The sequence below is a fragment of the Pogona vitticeps genome, chromosome 1, assembly GCF_051106095.1.
Source record: "Pogona vitticeps strain Pit_001003342236 chromosome 1, PviZW2.1, whole genome shotgun sequence".
Lineage (NCBI taxonomy): Eukaryota > Metazoa > Chordata > Lepidosauria > Squamata > Agamidae > Pogona > Pogona vitticeps.
In genome coordinates, this window is record NC_135783.1 from 36,846,245 (window position 1) to 36,863,574 (window position 17,330).

The window sequence follows — 17,330 nt, forward strand, 5'->3', positions numbered from 1 at the left end:
GTTAAAAATCAACAGAGAAATACTGTATTAGGTTTATGTCCTTTTGGCGCGTATTGGCTCGGGAATAACATTTTGTTATATGTAGACAGATAGATGTTGTGTCTGATTTTCATTGGAAGGGGTTGTGTTCTAATGTAGCAGAATCAAATCCTGGTTTTCTTTGGATAGAGTCTGCAGGCAGTATGAAAGGTGGGTAAAGTAGAAGTAGGTACTAGGGGAAGTCTGCAGCTTCTGTTGAAAGGGGTGGGAGAGGGAGAGAAAAAAGACAGCTTACAACTGCTATTATGAGCTCCCCCAAACAAAATCTGTCACCCAGCTACCTTGCTCAGCACTGACACTATGAAAGAGCAGCAGGCAGCAGCATTGGGTTTGTTTGTGTGTGTGTGTGTGTGTGTGTGTGTGTGTGTGTGTGTGTGTGTGTCTGCCAAGGAGGTGTCAGAAAAGCCTCTGGTTCAAAGTAGAGAGATAGCTGTCCTTAGCCAGGTAATCCCAATGTTCCGGAGCTTGGTTGGTATGACAGAGGGGACAGTAGGTCAATGGTCCCCAAACTGTTTTGACTTGCAGCTCCCTTTACTTACTGGCCACTGGCTGCAGCTCCCCAGTACAATAGGACTGCTGTGTTCATGGATTCAGAACTGGTGGTTTCACTTATTCACTACCTGAAAAAAATAAAATAAAATAAAATAATAAAACAAAATTTAAAAAACATGCATATAACTTTCCAAAGTGTATTACCAGATCATGCCACTAGATGGAAACAGAGGCTATGCTGTCTATAGATGGCTTAAACTTTAAGCCTTAAAGCAGGGGTCTCCAACCCCTGGTCTGTGACCTGGCAGCGGTCTGTGGCCTAGGCAGGACTGGGCCGCGGACACAGATATCCTGGCTCCCCATGAGCAATGCAGCATGCATGCATGTAAGTGCATTCCACCCCCCTGCTGGCGCACCACACTCCCACAAGCGAGCCAGGCCCCACCAACTGGTCCACGGTTGGGAAAAGGTTGGGGCCCACTGGCTTAAAGGAAACTCACTTGAGGTCTGACTTCTCCAACGGAAGCAGCTTCCAGGTAAAATAGAGAAGCCACATTTTGGGGAGGAGGAAGGGAAGGATGTCTACCTTGCAAACAGAAATGCAAGAAACTCAGTCCTTTGGCAAGACTGGGTCTGTGTTCCCTCTCTAGACTATGCATGGACACCAGAGAAACTGCAAGTAAGTACTCTAGGACAGTGGTTCTTAACTTTTTGAAAGAAACAGCCCCTTGAACCATTGAGGAAGTTATCATTGCCCCCCTTCCCGCAGCGGCAGTGGTGAAGGGCAATGATAACTTCCTCAACGGCGGCAGTGGCGCGGCAGTGCCGGCAGAACCACATCCACTGCCAGCACCAGCTGCTCTGGATCTGGATAGTGCAAAGATTAGAAACACAGGCCTCCAGCTGCCAGACCTCTTGTCTTCCAAGAGGACCACAAACTTATACTGTACTTAGAGCATTTCTACCCAGGCACCTCATTGGGCAAGAAACAAACATGCCACAGGTGTTACAAGTTCTTCACACCCTGCACTCTCCATCTCAACTGATTGGTCAGTGAATTAAAAAGAGGAAGTCTGATCTTCCTCCTAAAACTTTCCTGTTCCCCAGGTGTATGCATTCCTATGTGTCTTTTCTATTTACCAAGTTAGAGTCCAAACAAACAAACAAACGAACGAACGAACGAACGAACGAACGAACGAACGAACGAACGAACGAACGAACGAACGAACGAACGAACGAACGAACGAACGAACGAACGAACGAACGAACGAAGGAAGGAAGGAAGGAAGGAAGGAAGGAAGGAAGGACGGACGGACGGACGGACAGACAGACAGACAGACAGACAGATAGATAGATAGATAGATAGATAGATAGAATCAGAGAATGGGGTACGCTCCTGGGAGCACTTATTCAAAGCTAAAACCGCACCCCCTCAGACCATGCAGTCAGGGAGTACAAGGGTCAAACCAAAACACCCTTGCAAGCCTAAAAATCCACAAGCCTAGAAAAAAAATACCACACCAAATAAAATGTCTTCCCAGACACAGCTTACCTTCTGCCTCTGCTTTCTCTGCAGCAAAAGGGCTTTAAGCTTCTGAAAACAATCAGTTCAATCAATGAGTATCAATGAAAACAACATGCATATATATTGATATATTGTACTGTTCCCAATGTATTGTGCTATCAGTAAATAACATAATTCCAACAAGCACTAGCTCAAGGGGTGTGTGTGGAATTTTACTTTGACCTTGCAGGCTACACAGTATGCTGCACAGGACATGTACTTCACTCTGTCTGAGAGGAGCAAGTTTTATGACCTTCAATATCTAAGCTTATCATTGGCTGAGCTAGACTATGATGGAGTTTGTTTTGATTTCTGATGTGGCAGTAGACTATATAATGCCTTCTCATGCTGATATATAATGGAGAGACATTTTATCTGAAAGGATATAGAAAAAGGCACAAGCTTTCTCTCACTGATGGTCTGAAAGTGCCCAGGAAATAATGAACAATAACATAGTCACAGATTCTAGCTGCCTAGAGTGGTCGTTCGACTAGATAGACAGGGTATAAAATAAATAAATAAATAAATAAATAAATAAATAAATAAATAAATAAATAAATAAATAAATAAATAAATAAATAAATAAATAAATAAATAAATAAATAAATAAATAAATAGCTAAGAAACTCCCCAGTGCAACCTTTCTTCTGCTTGCCCTATGCTGGTGGCATTTCCTGCTGGCATTCCCATTGTTCAGGGTTCCATTATTATATCCATTAGAGATATTTCCTAGTACCAAGACACTGCTAGCTGTTTGTGTGCACTCTTTTTGGTTGACACATATAAGGAACCCCCCCGAGGTCATTCCACTAGGCGGAGGAGCCTCTCTAGTTACTGTGCTCACCACCCTCTGAATACCAGGCTGGGTAACAACTGGAGGGTGCATAAATTAGTAGTATGGACAAACTTCTAACCTAGATTTTCACCTGTCTTCTTACCCAAGAAAGAAATCGTTTCTGATCGTGCACTTTGCAATTAGCACACCAACCATATTAGGTAAACCAGCCAAAATAATGGTTGGCCAAGGCACCTTCTTTAGACACTCAAATTCCCTCCCCCCCCCCCACAAGGATCACACTTGGGTAAAAATATAAAAAATTATAAAAAGTCATAAAGAATTCAAAAAGGAGGTTGTACAGTTCTAAAACAATGCAAAATCAGTGAGTAGCATATTCAGATAATTAAGCAATTCACATTAAAGCATTTCCCATAAAATAATAAAAGTTAATTACTAATTCTTTGTGGCCTCTGTGAATCACACTTTGGGTGATCTTCACATGTGTGCAGCCTCATCGGAATATTCTAGAACTTCTGTGGTAGCAAAAAGATACATTAGTGCAGACCCCTCCCCACTGGTATATGTACCTTGGCACCAAGGCTCTCCCTTCAGTTTCTTTTCAAGCCCTGCATTGAGAGCCTCGATCATAGCTTCTGTGAGTTTTTGCTAGCTAACTGCCATCTAAGTAATCAAGGTTGAGCTTCTGCATCCTTATGGCATCTATTCTAGCAGCAGCAGACAGACAGACAGATGAATGGATAGCTTGAGCCTAACTAGCCTCTTGCTAGATCTTAAATCCATGTTGCCACAACATATTATCCAATTAGGTTCAAGTCCTTTGTACAGTAACTTCACCCTCAAAATGTAACTTCTCTCGAGCCCCTCCTTTCGATTCCCATGAGAATCTTTGCAGACAAGCAATTAGAATGGAATCTGATTTTATTGCTCAGTGTGGTATGCCCTTGGTGAAGCTTGGAGTAAAGCAACAGATCTTTCTCATGCAGATTATCATGTGATAATCTGGGACAGTTTAGAGAAGTATGGCATCTAATTTCCTCACAACACAATCACTGGGAAGGTGTCAGAGGACACAGGAAAATCCTTTTAAAATGTTTTGCCTATTTGTGTTTTTTTAAAAGGGGAAAAATAATAACTATATCATATTCATATTCTGGAGTTTTGGAAATGTCACATTCTTAAAATTCTGAACCCGGAAGGCTGTAATTTTAAATCCAAATGTTGGTGCTAGTGCACATCACTGACATAGCCTTTTATTGTTAGTCTTATAAAAAAAAATTCAAGGGCTGATATCACACATTAATGTTACTCCTGTGTTACTGTTTGCTTACTTTCCCCTAAATTATGTAGCTCAGATCTCAAAATGAAGTCTATTTTGTTAATTAATTTTGCTTTTTCATATTTTAGGCCAAGACTCTGAATCTAATAATGAACCACTTATATATGAGAGGTATGTATAGTCGCAGGAGTCTTGTTTTGCAAGCCACATTGCATTACAAAACCCTGCAAATGGGATTTTGTGTATGTTTTAGTGATTAGTACCACTGTATTTTCTGGAGAGATAGCTGCATTAGTCTGATGCAGTAAAATAATTTGTGACACCTTAAATATTAATGTTTGTGGCATAAATTTTTATCAGTTTCATCTTATACATCTAACAGAAAAATGCAGGAGGAAAATACAAAAGTTGCTGCAGCTTATTGATAAGATAGCAGTTACATGCTGATCATGTGACTGGTTGCATGTGTGGTTGCATATATATCATGCACATATACATGGTCAGTAAGTAGGCTTGCATTAATTGCTGCAGTATGTAAGCTTTCCCTTAGCACAAGTAGGATTTTGCTCTAAGAAAGTTGTCACTGAGGACTGCTGTTGTGGATAAGGTAGTCTGATTCAGTTCTTAATTTTTTATATCTTTGTGGTGTGGATTGCATAGATATGTCTTAAATAGATCTATAATACCTCTTACATTCTATAGTATTTTGCTACAGCTGTTAGCATTTCTTTCTCTATGGTTGTTTAAGAGAAAAGCAGATGGATATTTTTACGGTGCCTAGATATTTTAGATCATCTATTTGTTATTACTACTCCAGCACATTATTATCTGCCAGCTGCAGACAAAATCGGTGCAATCTGAGGGCCACACTTCCAAGGTTAAGGGGAGTTGAGGTGCATAATCAATGAAATTGATTTGCATATTTTAATTTTTTTTAATGCAGTTGTGTACTGTAAGAATTAATACAATGGATATGTGTTAACTAAAATAGATTTAACTTTAAAATTTTAAACAGTTTTTAAAAAATATATTTTATTCATTTTCATAGGGATAGGGGTTATAGTACAAATAGGGGGCCAAGTAAGAGGGGAGGAAGGGTAAGAAAGGGTAAAATTATTCTTACATCTGCTTATACAATTGTATTAAAGATGGAAATCATACAAAGCAAAAAAAATAATATAACAATTTTCCATAATATTTATCATTACTAATCTTTCATTTTCTTGGACTTTCTTTTTACCTTTTTAAGTTTACTAGTTTTATAAGTTTAATAGTATTCTGCCATCTTAGATCTATTGTTATGAATTGCTCTGTTGCTCTAAATCACTGTTGTATTCATTTTATCATATATTCTTTATCCCAAAATATCTTCTTAAACTTAACATTTTTCTCCACTGCTCTATCTCCGCATTCTAACCAATATTTTGTGCCCATCTTATCATGTTGTCTTTCTTTTTCCATTCTTAAGAGCTTCATCCACTCCATATATTGTCTCCTTTGCTTCATCTGCCGCAGCATGTCCCATCATCTCGATTATTCTCCCTTTCATATAGAAGTTCATAGTAAACTTCACCATTTGCTGCACTTCCGCTGTTGACATCTCCATAAAGGGGATTAACAAATTGGCTCTCTGCTGCATTGTATCTTCACCTTCTTCATCGTGGCCTCTCTGAATGCACACACATGGGTTAAACAGTGCATGCGCTGGTCCTCTCGGAAATTTCTAGAGCTTTGGAAAAAAGTAGCAGAGTTTAGTTTGCGCCTATAGTGCATGCTCCGCCCGCCTCGGCCCCCAGTTCCATTTTTACTGCCGTGGGTGTTGGAACCTCTCGTCTTAGAGCTCGTGTTTTTCTGAATGTTTTACTGTTTTTCCCCTTGATTTTTGGCACGGTCTTCACTAGGATTACAATATTTCTCTGTTGCTCCTGAACTTGGAGTGCTTGACTATTCTTCACCTCACGATTACAGTAAGATCTCTTTGGAACATTTTTTCCTGCCTTTTCCCCTCACCACTGCTCAGCAAGCCGCTACCCTCTCTGTGACCTCCAATAATTACCAGACTTCCACTATTAAAGACTTCCTAACTATTATACCTACCGCTTTATGTCCCCTTCTGGACCTGTCAGCCACTGCTGCTCCTGTTCCAGGAAACTGCCTTTTTCAGACGGTCACGATTTGTGTGTCTCATCAGCCCCATCTCTGTAAACATTGCAGGAAGTTTACCAAAGCAGCACTAAAGGCTAGACAACAACACTTAAAATATTTTCTGTGGGACAAGACCCTTTCTGCCTCTCAACCATCAGAAATGGAAGCAGCTTCAGTTGCCTCTTCGGTTAGATCTGAAGTTGCGGTTTCTTCACCACTCCCTACTTCGGCTCCCAAGTCCACTGACAAGCCAGTTAAAAAACCTACTACAAAGAAACCACGTACCTCTGCAACAAAATCTTCCACTTCTGCAGGCGACCTGAAAAAGCCATCGTCAAAAAGTAAGGATAAAACTAAGGATTCTCACCTCGCTGTACTTCCCATCTCAGCATCGGTCCCCTCACCAATGTTGGAAGATTCTCCCTGGGATCGGGAATCTCTGTCACCTCGACAGCAAGAAAACTTCCCTGTCGGTGCCAGCCAGTCTCCTACAGCTAGCCAGCTAATGACTACCCCAACTAGCTCGCCAATTGCCCATAACAGCCCTGTTTCCACTGGGCGGGCTTCTCTGACTCTTTCGTCGGTGTTGACATTGTCGAGACCTGACTCTCCACCTTGAAAGAAGTCAGCTAAGACGAAACACCTGTCTTCTCGACGTCGATCTTCTCGATGGGACGTGGTTGTGATGCCCAAGTCCTCTCGATGTCGACACAAACACAGATACGAGGACTACGACTATGACGTCGATTGGAGAAAATCTTGTCATTGACGCCGACGAGACGATTCCGAGTCCGATTCTTCCTCGACCTCGGAGGACTATCGGAAAAGGAGAAAGAAGAAAGTTCACTATCAGTACACTTCATCATCCTCTCCTTCTACATTGCCATCTCCTCCCAGACAGTGACACCGAAAACATCTCGACGTCGAGGCACACCAACCTTCTAAACACACCGATAAGATTATGGCTACTGCTGAGCAATCTCAAAAGACACACTTGACGTCCAAAGGCTCAGCTTGTATTTGCAACACCCAGACTTCTGAACCCGGCACAAACAGAAAAAACTTAAAAAGACCACATGTTCCTTCTGCTTCTGACCAGGAACAACTGTTATTTACAAGTATCTCAGACCAAGATGAAGAGATCCTTTCTGAAGCCTCTGGTGAGATACCAGTAAAGGGAGACATCCTTGAGTCGGATGCAGCTGATCCTCATCCTTCATCTCCATCAGAGGACTTCACTTCTTATATAGAAATGATATCTCGAATGGCTAAAACTCTAAAAATGGATACTGAACAACCTCCTCCTTCAACTGAGACTTGATTTTTGGAGATATCAACCAGGAGAGATCTCCACCATTGAGTTTGGCTTACATACCTGCCCTCATGGACCTCATTAAGGAAGCATGGTCCCAACCAGCTAATTCAGCTCCAATCTCACGTAGAACTGAAAACTTATATTGTATTCATGATACAGACACCAATTTCCTGGCTAAGCAGCCTATTCCTAATTCATTGGTTGTGGAATCTAGCTCATTCAAGTCACCTGGGAAAGCCCATGTCACGCCAACTAACAGGGAAGGTAGGAAGTTGGAGGTGCTGGGAAGAAAGATATAGTCCTTAACTACATTTGTATTATAAGTAGCAAATTATCTAGTGGCCATGGGGGCATATCAAAGGCAATTGTGATCCCGGATTTTACCCGCTCTACAATTAGCACCTGAAGACGTCAGACAGGGATTTTTTAAACACCCATACAGAAGTGCTGACTGTTTGCAAACACCTTAGGCTAGCATCCAGGCATGTTGCTGATGCAGCTGCGAAGACTCTTACATCAGCTATCACACTTAGAAGACACGCTTGGTTACGATCTTCCAATATTATTGAAGATATCAAGACGAGAATTGAAAACTTACCTTCTTCATCGTGGTCTTCTGTGAATGCACACAAAAGGGTTAAGTCAGCGCCAGCGTCGGTCCTTTCGGAATGTTCTCGAGCTCTGTAGAAAAAGAAACATAGTTTAAGACTGCCTATACTGCGCATGCTCCCCCCGCCCAAGCCTCAGTTCCATTTCTCCGCAAAGTGGTTCCTTTCGGCTTTAGCTCTGCTAAATTCTATTTACTGTTTGTTTTACCGGATTTTTTTGAACTTGGTGTGCTAATCGACTACTCTCTCTGCCTTACGGACTCAGTTTTGGTGTTCCGGTTTTTCCCTGTTGCTCTGGCTGGGGTTTACCCTTTTCCCGCCATTTTTACTGGCTGAGTCTTGGTTCTATCGGTCTCTGCCTATGCCCCCCCACGCTCTGGCCCCTTTAGCCAGTGCATGGTTTGCTCTGGAAAAATTCCTTACCACGATGGACATGACACCTGTCTTTTTTGCCGTGGTGAATCGCATTCATCTCAAAATTGCAAGCACTGCAAGGCTTTTACTAAAGCTGCTTTGAAGGCACGGCAGCAGAGGCTGAAGTTGCACTTGTGGGATTCTGCTCTCTCGGCTTCTAAACCATCTGCTATGGAGCTCCCATCTCCCGCATCTACCCCTTGTGCTGAAGGTAGTCCTCACCAGTTATCTGCAGTTAATCCTTCTGCTGACAAACCATCTAAGAAAACTGCATTTAAGAAGACATCTTCTTCTAAGGCTGCTTCGGCTCCGAAGGCTGCAAAACAAACGAAGACCAAGCAGTCAGTCAAGAGTAAAGATTCTGCCCAGCAGCTTGCTCCCATTTCCTCATCTCTTCCCTTGCCGATTTTGGAGGATTCATCTAGGGATAAGGATTCCATGTCGGAGACAGCCCCTTCGCTCCCTCCCAGGCAAGTAGACCCAGTTTTACCCCTTGGTGCTTCCTCCCCGATGCCTAGCCAGCTTGTCCAGGTTACTGCAAGCTTGGGTTCAACCCCTTTGAGCCCTGTTTCCACTGGGCGGGCATCTTTGGCTTATTCTGTGTCTCCAACTCCCTCCCGTCCAACCTCGCCTCCGCGAAAGAAAGCAGAAAAAAGGAAGCATGTTTCTGATGATCGACATCGATCGCCTCACAAGGACGACAAAAGGAAACATTGTCGTTCTCAACGTCGACACAGATCGTCTTCGGATGATTCATCCACCTTGGGATCGAGGCACAGACGACATCGTAGAAGGAATTTCTCTACTTCCTCCTCTTTGACATCGTCAGACCATCGTCTACGTCGTCGGCATGTAAAATATATATATGTATCTTCTTTGTCTGTGTCGACCCCCCCGCGAAAACATCGACGTCAACGCCGTGAGGAGGCTGAAAAATTCCCTCAGACAGCCCTGCTTGGGGCTAAACCAGCAGATTCTCCTATCATTTCTGCTTTGATGTCGACAGCGCCGCTACCTCCACAGCGTGCTACTACTGCGGCTCTCGAAGTTGAGCCTCGACGTCAGAACAGGAGCCATGAGATATCGTCTGAAGATGAAGTTCCATTCTCTTCTCAAGCCTCTGATTCTGAAGGTGACCTGCCTCAACAGCCAAAGTCTGATGAGTTGCCTGTGGGAGAGACGGTTGAAACTGACACTGGTGATCCGCATGATTCCTCTCTATCTGAGGATTTTTCTTCCTACTCCCAGATGTTATCGAGATTAGCGAAGACTCTTAAGTTACATGCAGATGAGCCCCCACCTCCGGAGGAGGATCTTATATTTGGGGACAATAATAAGGAACGGTCCCCACCTCCTAGCTTATCCTATTTACCAGCTTTGTTGGGAATTATTAAGAAACTCTGGGACCATGCTTTGGTCGCAGTCCTGTTACGTAGACGCACCGAGAATATGTACAAGATCAATGGTGATGATGCTAAATTCCTTCTGAAGCATCCAATTCCTAACTCCCTGATAGTCGAGACCAGCTGTAGCAAACCGACTGGGAGAGCTCATGTTATTCCAACAAATAAGGAGGGGAAGAAGCTGGAAATGATAGGCAGATGGCTCTACTCCCTTATTTCCTTCATGCTGCGAGTTGCTAATTACCAGACTGCCTTAGGTGCTTACCAGAAGTAGCTATGGCTGAAAATTCTCCCAGGTCTAAAACTGTTGCCTGAAGATGTGAGGCAAGGGTATCTCAACACCTATGAGGAGGCCCAAACCGTTTCCAAGCACCAGACATTTGGTTGAGGCGGCTGCTAGAATTCTTGTATTTGCTGTTACTCTTCACAGACATGCATGGCTTCGGTCTGCGAATATTCTTGATGACGTGAAGACCAAGGTGGAGGACTTACCTTTCGATGCTTCGGGTCTTTTTAATGAAAAAACCGACGGTCATCTTGAAGAGCTGCACAAGGCCAAAAATCCTATTACATTCAGCCTCAGCCCGGATTCAATAGATATCAGTGGAAGAAGCCCTCCAGCCAATATAATCAACCTTCTCAGCGATACAGGCAATTCAAAGGGCAATCTCAGTCCAGGTCTTCACAAGGTACTTCTTCAACCTGTACTTACCGTGCTCAACCTTCCCAGCAATGTCAGTCATGCAAGCCTCCTGCCAAGAAACACAAGCCATATCTTTGACTAGACAGCAATACTACCACTCCCAACTCCCGTGACAAGACTGCAACCATTTATTCAAAATTGGTCCACCATCACAAGAGACTCATGGGTTCTATACATCATCCACTCTGGCTACCAGCTAGAATTTATAGAATATCTTCCTCTAGGTCAGGTAGAACATACATCATTCGACCCTGCTCTAGAGGAGGAGGTTCGTTCATTGTTGGAAAAAGCACACTATTCAGGAAGTGCCAAAAAGAGACATTGCAAATGGTTTCTACTCAAGATACTTCACAGTTCCCAAAAAAGATGGAGGAAGAAGACCTATCATGGACCTAAGAACCCTAAATATTTAACTTCGACCATGCCGGTTCCAAATGGTGACGCTGGAGTCTATCATCCATCTGCTGAAAAGAAAAGATTGGTTCGTGGTTATAGACCTGAAAGACGCATACTTTCACATAACGATTCATCCCACACACCGCACATTCTTGAGGTTTGTCTTTCAAGATGTCATTTACCAATTCCTGGCTCTTCCATTCGGCCTTGCGATGGCCCCCTGGACGTTTACGAAGTGCATGGCACCTGTGGCTGCTTACCTGAGATTAAACGGTGTCCATGTTTTTCTGTACATCGACGACTGGTTGGTGGTCTCCCCGTCCAGACACAGGGCCCTGAAAGACACAAAATTCATTCTACATGTGCTTCAGAATCTAGGTCTCAAGATAAATTACAAAAAATCTCGTTTGATTCCCTCAAGAGTCGTAGAGTACGTTGGGGCCCACGATAGATGCTATCAAGGGCCACATCTTCCTTCCACAAGAACGGATCCAAAAGATTCTGAAAGCTGTAAAGAAGTTCAGGGCAGGAGCTACAGTGTCCGTGCTTCATGCTCAGCATCTCCTGGGTCTTATGGCGTCAACAACTCCAGGCTTGGCTCATGCTCGACTGAAACTCAGGTCTCTACAAGTGTGACTTCTTTCCCTTTTCGACCCTCTTCGATATCATCAAGGGAAGCATCTTCAAGTCACACCAGAGCTGGCGCATCAGTTACAATGGTGGAGTTTTGTGCCACACTACAAGTAGGACATCCTTTTCAACCTCTTCGCTTGACTGTCCAAGTCACCACGGACGCAAGTCCAACAGGTTGGGGGGCACATTGCGGCCAACATTGCATACATGCCCGGTGGTCAGCTCAAGAGCAGATTCTCCACATCAACCACCTGGAGATTCTGGCTGTCATCAAAGCACTCAAAGCCTTTTTCCCCCTAGTGCATGATCGTGGGATACAAATAGTCACGGACAATACCACGACCATGTATTATATAAACAAACAAGGGGGCACACACTCTCCCTGCTGTTCCTAACGGTAACGCTTTGGGAATGGTGTTACCGCCATCACATTTTTCCAGTGGCAGGTCATGTGTCAACGGAAGACAACGTGTTAGCTGACGAACTGAGTCGACGCACGAATCTGATGCATGAGTGGGAACTGAATGCCAAGGTCTTCTGACCTTGCAGCACAGAGGCTTCTGCAGTTTAACCCACAGCACCACCATGTCCCTGGACTAGGTAGTCACACCAAATAAATCTTGAATACTAATCACTGCTTAAGTTAATTTAAGAAAGTTTGTTAAGGGCGTTTCCTGTTTTCCGTTCCAATTTAATCCCATTTTACTTGTTCAGATGGGGCAATTAAAATTTAGAGAAACTTTTTTGGAAGCTGCAGGCAGCAGCTGCAGACAGAAGAAATTTTGTAAACTGTGCTGTAAACTGGAATGGTGAACATGATGGACCACATGCAACATCCAAGGATATTCTTTTCCTCTGCCCGTACTCATGAAGATCCCAGCTCCTCAAGCACTCTAATTTAATATAATTGCTTAAAATCTCCCCATGCACCGAGATGGGGCATGGAAAATTTTTAGCCACAATTTGAGGGACTCGGAGCATCCATGATGGATTCATATCCCCAAGTTGCTTTTAATATGGTTTTACCTACAGTAGGGTACATGGAGACTTTTTCAATTTAAAAAAACTTTAAAACTTTTTAAAATTTTGTAGAGGCAGGGCTTCGCCACAGTGAGATGAGTGGGGTTTCAGGAAGCTCCTGAAACTGACCAAGACCATGCAGTTTTGACCCCTACAAACTTGGGAGGGGAAGGACTTTTACTACAAGAAGTGAAAGTCTGAAGCAACAGAATCTGACTGAGAAGGGAGATGGCCTGGGAGATTCCTGGATTTGCCTCTCTTTGAAGTCGCAATCTGAAAGCAGAACTGAGTGGATGTCATCTTTGACGCAGAGCTGTGAATGCCCCAAGACAGAGAACGGAAAAGTACAGAAGGATTTTGGAAAAATAATCTTGACCAAACTTGAAGTAAGTGGCTTGTTTTACATATGGAACTGTGAAGGACCTAAACAATGAAGAGACTGGGTGTAATCTGTCAGAGAAAGTGACTAGACCTATATCTGGCCAGACTGGCGAACATTTCCCCCACTTCATCTGAGGCTTGGCTGAGAGAAACAGAAAGAAAGGAGGAGGAAGGGGGAGGGAGAAAAAACAGCTTTTCTTCTATTACGGCAATATAACTATAAACTACTGATGGATTTAAATCTGTGAAGCAGCCAGAAACAGTCTCGGGAAAAGCCCTTCCTCCTGTTCAACCTTCTGCCCCAAGCTGCTATTGTGAATAACTATTGTGGTCATTACCTGCTGGGAACAAATCCAGATAATACATCCAGTTATGGGACAAGACATCCTCAAGAATATTCAAAACATTATACTTAATGGACTGCACCAGATGAAAACAGAGATGGATCAGCTACTTGAACAAATTAAAGACATGGGGACACAAATGGAATTTACAGTGAAGATGGAGAAAGAAGTGAAACTATGACAGGGAATCAATTTTTTAAAAACCACAGAGACAGACAATTTTATTCTTAAACCCCAGAAGGTTCTAGAAGAAAAAAGACAGGTTACTTACCTGTAACCATGGTTCTTCAAGTGGACATCTGTGAATTCACACAAGTGGATTAAACAGTGCCTGCGCTGGTCCTCTCGAAAATTTCTAGAGCATGGAAAAAAGCAGCAGAGTTTAGTTTGCCCCTATAGTGCATGCTCCGCCTGCCTCAGCCCTCAGTTCCATTTGTCCGCCACAACAGCCTGAGCTTAGCCTAGACTTAATCAGTGACGGACAGTGGGGGGGGGCTGGGCGGGATGTGTGAATTCACAGAGGTCCACTTGAAGAACAATGGTTACAGGTAAGTAACCTGTCTTTCTTCATTGTGGCCTCTGTGAATGCACACAAGTGGGTGACTAGCAAGCTCACTTACCAGAAGGAGGGCCGTCACTGAAGAATGGATGTCAATACTGTTCTCCCAAAGTTGGTCTCTTTCTTTGCCCTCAGGTCCAGTCTGTAGTGTGTTATAAACATGGACACACTGGACGAAGTGGCTGCTCTACAGATGTCCGAGATATCACCGACACGCAGCAGTGCCGTAGATGTAGCAATGGCTCTGGTAGAATGAGCCTTGAGACCTTCAGGGAGGGGCTTGTCCTGTATTTCATAAGCAAGGGAGATAGTAGAGACAAGCCATCTAGACAAAGTTGATGAAGAAGCTGGTGAGCCTTTGTGCTATCCATGAAAACAAATGAATAACCTTTGAGATCTATGGAATTCCTTGGTACGTGACACATAATATGATAAAGCCCTTCTCACGTCCAAGGAGCGGAGCATGCACTCGACGTCGGATGTAGGGTTTGGAAATAAAGTAGGTAATAACAAGAGCTGATTAACATGAAATTCAGACACCACCTTTGGCAGAAAAGAGACATCTGGATATAACATGAACTTGTCCTTGAAAAATTGTAGATAAGGTGTATCAGACCGAAGGGCAGCTACCTCACTTGCTCGGCATGCTGAGATGATGGCCACCAAGAATAAAGTCTTAAATGATAGAAGACGGATATCACAGGATGCCATAGGTTCAAATGGTTGATGAGTAAATGAATGTAGAACTACCTGCAGTAACCATTGAGGAATAGGATGTTTCACAGGTGGTCTGAGAAAAGCCTTGAGAGTGGGGTGAGAGAAGAGTCTGGCAGAATCTGAGTGAGAATGAGACAATGGCTGAGATATATACTTTCAAGGTGGAGAGAGATAGACCAAAGTCAAATAGGTAACGTAGATATTGCAAAAGAGTGGACAAAGGAGAAGACTGTAAGTTGTTAGCTTCAGCAAATTTCAGGAAGTTCCTCCATTTGTATTTGTAGAGAACGGTAGTGGAAGGTTTCCTGGCCTTCTCTATGACTTCCTGTATCGATGGGAAATCCTCCAAGCTGTCAGGTGGAGTGGTTCTGGATATGGATGGAGGATATTCCCGGCATCTTGACTGAGTAGATGAGGTAGACATGGCAGCTTGAGAACATCCACTGCCATCGACAAGGTGGGAAACCAAGGTTGGCAAGGCCAGTATGGAGCAACTAAGAGCGCCTCTGACTTCATTTGAAGAACTCTCACCAGTGTCTTTCGAATGATGGGAATGGGAGGAAATAGGTACAGAAGGCTTGCTTCTCACTGAATCATGAAGGGATCCCCTAGAGAGTTCATTCCCCATCCTGCATGAGAGGCATATCTGTTGCATTTCTTGTTGGCAAAGGTTGCAAACATATCTACGACTGGTTCTCCCCACCTGTGTCATAGGGAGAGGAAAACATTGTTGTCCAGTTCCCATTCGTGGGTATGGCCTGGTGTTCGACTCAATCTGTCCGCTAACTGGTTGTCTGCTGTTGCCACATGGAAGGCCACTGGGAAGATCTGATGATGGTAGCACCATTCCCATAGATGGACTGATAGGAACAGCAGTGACATGGACCAGGTTCCTCCTTGTTTGTTTATTTAATACATGGTTGTGGTGTTGTCTGTGATCAGCTGTACACCACGACCTTGTATGAGAGGGAGAAATGCTACGAATGTCTTTATCACAGCAAGCAGTTCCAAGTGATTGATGTGTAGCAGGGTCTCCTGAGTTGACCACAAGGCATGAATCCGATGTGGCCCGCAGTGTGCTCCCCATCCTATGGGACTGGCATCTGTCGTGACTTGATACATCAGTTGTAAGAGACGCAAAGGTCTTCCGACTAACAGGTGTGGAGGAAAGGTCCATCAGCGTAACTGTTGTGCTAGTTCTGATGTGACACGCAAGTGTTTTCGCGGATTGTCTTGTAGTGGATCGAAGAGGGCCAATAGCGATAACTGTAGAGAGGGCATCTTTAGACGTGCATGTGCAAACATGGGTGTCGTAGAGGTCATCAGGCCTAGTAGATGCTGTGCATGTTATGCTGGGACACGTGCGTGTGGCCAAAACTTGTTTGCTGCCTTACTGATTTTCCTGATGCGATCTGGAGGCAAAAATATACGAGCTTTGGGATCGCTAATGCGGAGGCATAGCGTCGGCCCCAATGGGCAAAACTCGCATAGCGAAGATCGGTAAGCATTTCACTTACCGATCTTCGCGTTGCAACGCCCGCAGATCAGCTGTTCGGCGGTTTCAAAATGGCCACCAGACGGCCAAAATGGGCACGCGCAGCGTTTTCGCGCCCTCCCCTCGCTTACCGAGGGCGCGAAAATGGCTGCCGGACCTTGGAAACTTCGCTAAACTGTGAGTTTTGTGCCCATTTGGGCTTCCCCGTTCAGTTTAGCGAAGTTTTCACATAGCGAAGGTTAATCCGGAACGGATTAACCTCGCTATGTGGGGCACCACTGTAAAATCAACATAGGGGGTGCAAATCAACATAACATTTTAAAAACAATTTAATCTGTTCCAACTGTTTCTCGTTCTTATGTCGAAACCGGTTAATCCATACTCTACCACTGGGGGAGAATTTTTCTTCTTTTGACCTAAGATGAACTTAGGTCAAAAATAAGGCAGGAAAGGAGGGAGGGGGAGGGAACACCTTCTAAACAGAACACCTTTAAAGCAAGTGCCTTTTAAACCAGGCCAAGCACCTTTTAGGTTAAAAAAGGGCAGGAGAACACATTTTAAACAAAACACATTTTAAACCAAACCAAGCACCTTTTAAACAAAGCACATTTTAAACCAAACACTTTTTAAAACCAAACATATTTTAAAACAAAAGGATTTTGGAGTCTGAACCCCATTTTACACCATGCCAGTCACCACAGACCCTTGCAGAAAATGTTCTGCTTTTAAAACAAAAAGACTTTGGAGTCACGTTTTAAACCCACATGTTTTAAAACAAAAGAGAGGTCCCAGTACACAAACCCTAGGAGCCACAGAATGCAAAAATAAATAAATAAATTTTACATTTTAAAATTACAGTCTAATTTTCACATTTAATTTAATTTAAAATTTCTTCAAAGTCTTTTTTTGGGGGGGATCTGCTTGCTGTAATAATGGTTGCTGGTTGTTGATGCAGGCATGCTGTAAAATGCAGATTAGACTCCACAGTCTTTTTTTTTTCTTAAAATCAGAAAATATTCTGTGAGGG

At 43.5% G+C, this 17,330-nt stretch overlaps 1 protein-coding gene across 1 annotated transcript in view; it reads left to right on the top strand.

Moving 5' to 3' along the window:
- Positions 1-17,330, top strand: part of DNAH14 (dynein axonemal heavy chain 14) — a 334,274-nt gene that overhangs the window by 24,324 nt on the left and 292,620 nt on the right. The window contains 1 exon segment of the mRNA XM_072989973.2: positions 4,299-4,341. Coding sequence (XP_072846074.2) covers positions 4,299-4,341 — 43 coding nt within the window.